Source organism: Austrofundulus limnaeus, unplaced genomic scaffold, assembly GCF_001266775.1.
Source record: "Austrofundulus limnaeus strain Quisiro unplaced genomic scaffold, Austrofundulus_limnaeus-1.0 Scaffold1084, whole genome shotgun sequence".
In the NCBI taxonomy this organism is placed as follows: domain Eukaryota; kingdom Metazoa; phylum Chordata; class Actinopteri; order Cyprinodontiformes; family Rivulidae; genus Austrofundulus; species Austrofundulus limnaeus.
Genome location: NW_013953486.1, coordinates 66,198 through 73,196, shown reverse-complemented (window position 1 = coordinate 73,196; position 6,999 = coordinate 66,198). Strand labels below are relative to the sequence as shown.

The 6,999-nt window shown below is 36.0% G+C and overlaps 1 protein-coding gene across 2 annotated transcripts in view; it reads left to right on the top strand.

The window, feature by feature from the left end:
* The window catches only part of LOC106534070 (catenin delta-2), a gene marked incomplete at its 5' end in the record, with an annotated part of 41,868 nt that overhangs the window by 9,183 nt on the left and 25,686 nt on the right, over positions 1–6,999 (top strand). For both annotated transcript variants that reach the window (XM_014030583.1, XM_014030582.1), the window contains 1 exon segment: positions 2,429–2,615. In XM_014030583.1, the coding sequence (XP_013886037.1) occupies positions 2,429–2,615 (187 nt within the window).

Sequence of the window (6,999 nt, the reverse complement as noted above, 5' to 3'; positions counted from 1 at the left end):
TCACCAGGTAAAACTGATGTGTTCGGAGTGGCATGTCATGTGGAACCTGAGCTTAGAAAAGATGTGCAGTTCGGGCTGACCCACACTTTGATAAAAATAAAAGTAGTAGTAACATACTAATCTTACTTTCCTCCTTTTCTTGTTCTTTATTTGCCAAAACTTAAGCCAAAAGTGCCAGTAAAATTGTTTGGTTGTTAACATCAGAACTGACATTTGACTGTTCTATATAAGTAACCTGAGTTGATGTGAATTGAAATTCGGATGCGGGTTTTATCTCATTTAACTCGGACGCTTGTTATAGGAATAACCACAATCAAGTGTACTTATGATTTGTTCAATTTCTGTAAATAAATGATTGCATAGTCTTTTATGAATCAACTTGAACTCATCTGAACGTTCACTTATTGTGTCACTTTTCACTTTGCACAGTCAAGATATTAACAAGTAATGAGAAATACCTTGGTAAAAGTTTCCTCATAACCTTGTGTATGAGAGATGTGGGAGAAGCTTAATGCCACCTTAAGCTCACCTCCTACACTACAAAGACCTTGCTTTCTTAAGTTTTTTTTATGCCGTATAGCRGGGTCGTCATCCAGTGCGAAAGTGGGGTAATAAAGCTAAAGAGATGTCCAAACATCTGACAGGGTTACATTTAATTCATGAAGAGGCTGAAACACTCACACACATCCCCACTCAAACAGATAACAGCTATAATTACTCAGTTGTTGTCGAGCTGAGGGAGAACAACACCACTCTTAAGAGGGAACGCCTTATTTCACACACAAACACACACACAACAGATATACAGATAGGATGTTTTACCACTCCAGTTATAATTGCTACCATAAAAAAGGGTCATAGATATATGTAGATACCAACGGACACTCAAGTACACAAACATATAATTACATGAGTACATAGATCAGGACACAGTCACTTTGCAGGAGGAAGGGCAGCAGGAATTATGACGCGTTGTATGTGTAGTTCTTCAAGGTTACCCCARATTGTGTGCACAAGTGTGTGTTTATAACCACTCAAGAAATCCAAGTCTTTCACAGCAAAATATAGTTATTTGTCTCATACCCTGTTTGTCATGGTCTTAAAAAAGGCTCATGTTAACGTGTGTATAGATGGGAGTAATCTCTAGAGAAGAAGAGCTTTTGTCTATTCCAGTGAAAGTGTGTGTGTGTGGTAGCTGGTTGGGGAAAAAAAGAGACTGGACAGTAATTGGTAGGCAGGAGAAAATTCCACTTTCTTGGTTGGCTGGTCACCGAATGTTAAATTCAGGAGAGAATTAAAAACAGTAAAGAGAGCGGCACAGTGGAGTTTTTGGTAAGTGATTTTACTACTTTCACTGCTTCAGTAGTTTTCCAAAATAAAATAAAATCCGTTATTTACAGCTGCGTGGCCTGAAGCAATAAATAAGAGATTAGGTTTKCTGAATAAAAAAAATAGTAATTGGAGATCTTTTAATGTCACAGATGGTTATTGTTTGTGCCTTTGAACAATCAAAGTGTTCATGTTTTSAATTTGTGGGGATAAAAGCACAAAGTTTTGTAGAGTTTATGAATGATATGGCTAGTTGTTCTTTGAAATTATTGCTATGTCCAAATTCAGGAAGGAATTCCTTTGAAGGCCGATTACATCRCAACAATGCATCGAATGTTGTCAAAGGTTATTCTTTCACAAATTTGTCCTTTTTTTTTTCCTCAACTGAGGAACATGTCCATTGTATCCTTCACAGCCCACTCTATCCCAAGATGCATTCCAATCCGACCGGGTGATTATTATTATTTTGTTGTTGCTTGTAATGTTGGACAAAGCGAGATACAAAAGTAAAGTTTTAAAGACAAATCTGGCAAGTTTTWTTTAMAYATTATTCTTGWCAAAAATCATTGGAAACAAACTTGTATGGCAGGTCCCWTTGAATTTTATGAATTGCCACTAAGCTAATATTGTAATTTATAGTATTAATAATTTGCTAATTTAGGTTTTAGACGCTGGGGTAAGGACGAGAATAAAGCTGAAGGCTAGAATATCCAAATTCACTCATATCCGGTCTTTGCCGTTGTCAAAGGACCAGTCCCATGTCAACCATGTAGGCCGGGTCCTTCAAAGGACGCAGACCCTGAATTAGACACACCCAATAACTGAGATAAAGAAAATCTAAATATTAACAAATGGAAAATACATATTTTGTATGTGTGAATTATTTCTGTTTTTCCTGATATGACTKTAAAATGGCTGTCTGCACTAAAACGATAACTGTGTGTTTGTGACTGCTCACTGAAACCTACCAAATATTTCAATGTTTTCTTGCCTGGAGTTGCTTCTGTTGCTGTATTTTTTCCTGTCTTCTTCTGTCTTTTTTTTTTTTTTGTCTCATCTGCACTGCCTTCTCAGCTCGCTGCTCTGCCTCTGTCCTCAGGTGTTTTGTGGAACCTGTCCTCGTGTGACGCCCTGAAGATGCCCATCATCCAGGACGCCCTGGCTGTACTGACCAACGCAGTGATCATCCCACACTCAGGCTGGGACACGTCTCCGCACACGCAGGAGGACCGAAAGCTGCACCTACACTCCTCGCAGGTCCTCCGCAACGCCACGGGCTGTCTCCGGTCAGTGTTTAATGAAGAATTAATAATAAAGAAAAATTATAAATTAAAAATTCATAATAAATTATATTTAAATAAATTATTAATTATTAATTATTAAATAATAAAAGGATTTTTTTCATTTTAATTAGTTATTGCCCAGCAGTAAAATCTAATGTTTTTGTCTGTTAGCAAAATATTTCATGAACCACTTGATAGATTTTGATTAAACTTGCGYAAAATAATCACTAGGTTTTCTTCTGTATCTGGTTAACTTTTGGAGTCAGCCTGATTTAACTTGGCTGCCATAGCCATATGAACTTAAAAATAAAAAAATAGCCATAACTCTGTTAAGTTGGCAGCTATTGAGGTATAATTTGGTCTGCTACTAGCTGAGACCTGTCCCAAATTCACAGTTAAGCTCTAATAGATTACACAAATTCCTTATTTCAACTTTGCCATTAACTGTTGGGAGTAAACTCTTGTCAGTCTGTTAGCAAAATATCCCACAAACCACAGCACAGATTTGAATAAAACTTTCAGGTCTTAGTTATTAGCTATACCTTTAGAACTGATTAAATTTTGAAGCAAACTTAGATCAAGATGGCTGCCACAGCCAACTGACCTTAAACAACACAAAAATTACTATAATTTAGTCAGTTTTACAGATATTAATCTAAAATTAAATGTGGTAGTAGTTGAGAGTCATTCTCAATACATAGCTGTGTGTGTTACATGAGACTGAAATTAACTTAGTCTAAAACATTAGATTGGAAAAAGGGGCTAGGTCTTTGATTTTTTCGGTTTCAGCTGCTGAAAAACAGTATTTTATCATCAAACGTCCAAACAGGAAAAAAAGTCCCACTTGGATCAGAACTGTCAGATATTTTTAGGCTTGAGTGTTATTTTTACCACTCTACACACAGAAAACTGAAATCCTTCACTGAATTAGGATGACTCACCATGCAGCTGTTCACTTTCTCATTTGAGTTGCACAGTGCAGTCTGAAAAAAAGTGACACTTTTTTTTTCTTTCTCCCTCTTGTTTTGATCCTTTTCTCCAGCATGATGGATGTAGAATGGAACAAGAAGTATTACATGACAAAATAATTTCACATAAACACACAACTAACTCAGAAAGGGTCCAGCTTTGAACATCCTAATGTAAATGAACTTTAACATTTTTTTTACTGTAGATTCTAATTACGACCATATTATATATCATTTATAAATTAAGTATAAAATAATGGTGAGGTAAAGGTTTAAAAAACTGCATTTATTTAAATGTTTATGAACTATCTGAAAATGGAGTTAGGTCTGGGCATCATGTGATTAGCTTGTCAATCACAGTTGACATTTATTTCTAACTAACTATGGCCTATGTGTTAAACTCAAGGCCCGTGGGCCAAATCTGGCTCTTGTTTTCAAGGATCAGGTACTGGAGGAGCTAGAGAAACTCACTGAGGAGAGGCCAAACTGATACAGAGAGCATATAGACACTAGGGTTTTCTTTTTTTAACTAATTTGTCGAATTGTGATAAATTGTGTCTCTAAGAAATAATAAATCAAAAGAGTAAAGTATAAAAAATGAAATCTGTTAGGTAATGTATGTTCTAAATGCTATAAAATATATAATTTGGGGGAAAGTAATTTGTATTACTATAAGAATTATTTGTTGCATAATTGTTTTTCAATACATATTGACAGAGATTGGCTCTTTGCGTGGACAAACTTTTAAAATTTGTCCCCCTTGTGCACCTTAGTTTGACACCCCTGAACTAAGTGCAACAGGTAAAATATTACTTACTTATATCCTCTCCACAGAACTCCACTTCAAAAGAGCCAGACTTTTCCTTTAATAGTCAATTACTGTTGCAAAATTTTATCTTGTCCTTTTTCAAAGTAACACCCTGTCCAACCACTAATAAATGTGTTTAAAAGAAACACGTTCTTTGTTTGCGTGATACTGACATTAATTTGTTTGCCTCATTTCATTAATTAGGAATATAAGATAGAAGAGGACAATAAGCAGAGATAATTACAGCACATTTAATAATGGTGGTGTATGGCTAACCACACAGACTAATGCAACATCTGCCACCATAATTAAACAGTGTTTGTGTGTGACAGTGTATTTGTGAATGAGTAGGATCACTTTTTTCAGCTTGTTTTGTCCTTCTAATGTTAAACTATTGAGCATTTTATATTTAACCTGTTATGGTTTGAATTTGGCAGCCTGTGCTAATTTAAAATCATGCATCAGGGTTGGGCATGGTTTGCTGCTGAAACATTTTTTTTAACTTTTCACTCTGTTGAATTGAATTATAATGCACTGAAATGTTAAAACAAGTCAAATAAAAGAATTATAAACGTGCATAGTTTATCTAAATAGTTCTTAAGTCTGGAGACAGCCTTATAAAGTTTATTTCAGAGAATTAACAAATGGCAAATAAGAGTCTCATGGAAGTACAGTTGCAATATTTGAGATTATTACATTTTAAGTTGTAATTTATACTTTTTGCAGGAAGCAAAAGAGTTAAAGTAATGCACATTGATCGCTGCATCATGGGCTTAAATTTTATACGAAATCATCTTGTGTTCTCTCAGTACTTGGATTATGTGATAGGTAAAAGTCTCAGCTATACTACACCTGGTTTTAGCTCAATATCTCTTTTCAAAAATGACAAACAAAACTTTAGACAGACAATTTCATGTTCACTGTTGTAATTTTATCAGTAACTTTAAGGACTTGGACTTTGAAAGTAAATGGTCAAATAATTAAAACTATTGTTTAACTTGTCTCCAATACTGTGCCAATTATTACACAAAATACAAACATAATTGCTCACTATGGTGCTGCTTAGAGTGAGGAGAGTCCCATCCAGCAGTCAGACAAAATGCACTTCATCACTTGAGGTATTTAGCCTTTTTATATGATATATGTGGTTGGATTCACCTTGATGTACGGTTAAGGGCTTTAGAACCAATCTCCTTGAGAGGAGTTAGACGTTATTCAGTTCTAGAGATGCCCATGGTGAAAGGTGCTGGGCTGGTATGGGTTTTACCAAGTTTGGCCCAATAGATAGGAGGGTAGCTTCCCTAGGCCTTTGGGTTTGGTTGAGGGGGGGTCTGTTATTTGTGCCTTCTCAAAGAACAGCAGTTCAAAATACCCAGCATTCTTGGAGTCCTTAGCAGGAGACTGGAAGGTGCTCTATTTGGAGGACTTCAATGCTCATGTGGGTAGTAACAATGTGACCTGGATGAGTGTTATTGAGAGGAACGTCCTCTCTGATCTGTACCTGATTGTGGCTCTGTAGTTGGACTTGTGTGCTAGTCATGGTTTGTCCACTGCAAACACCATGTTCAAACATAAGTGTGTCTGTAAGTCATCTGCATCCAATAATTACCTTCTTTGAGTTTTGTTTAAATCTGTTCACTAGATCATAAGGCAAATACACACAGAGAATAAGGCAGTTACATGATTGCCAACCTTTCATGTATCCATTGCAGTTAATTTATCACTAATGGAAACAAAAAAATCACAAGTATCTTAACTTCTTTGTCGGCTGATATGTCAAATTCATTTTCAGAGGGCCACTTGAACTTTGTGCCTTCCATCAATGGGCCAGTTGTTATTAACTTCTATGTTTTGGGTTAAACTTTGACTAAAGATGAAACATCACRTTTCTCATCTCGTCGTTAACAAACAAGAACTGAGCTCTACATGGTATTTTGTGCATAGAAACAGAGTTTTAACATATCTTCTTTGAAACATTGAAAAGTACTATGTGTACAACTGACTTAATGTGAAATAAATAATACAAAAATACTATTAAAAGTAAGAGTTTTATTCACCGATGAGTTGTGGTGAGTAGACACCATGGATTTGGACCTCTGCCCCTTTCCAACAGGGAATTGCCACTGGAGAGGGCATTCCAGTTTAAATGTACAACTTTTTAAGTGGGAAATTCCTACTTACCTGTAAAATAGAGGTGGGCGGATCGATACTAAATATCGATAATATTGATACCAGCGCTGGTATTGATATTGAACAATACTCGTGTAAAAAGATCGATACTCAAGCTTTGTTATTTCCCACACACACTGACTGCTGCACACGCGGATTTTTCAAAGTCTACTCTTTGTCTGTAGTGCTCACACTCAGCAGCGCTAGCCAAGCAGCTAAGCTAACTAAGCAGGTAGACTGGCTGGCCCACCCACAGCGTTCTCACCAAGACTTCTACCTCAGGAGATTTTGTTTTAAGTTGTGTTGAGTGATATTTTTAGTCTGTTTATTTACATAAAACAGAATTGTATTGAAAGGAAGGAAATTCCTTATTTTTTGTTTTTCCTTAGAACAATTTTATTTAATAAAAGAAACAAAGAAAGAACTATGTTGTCTAGTGGTG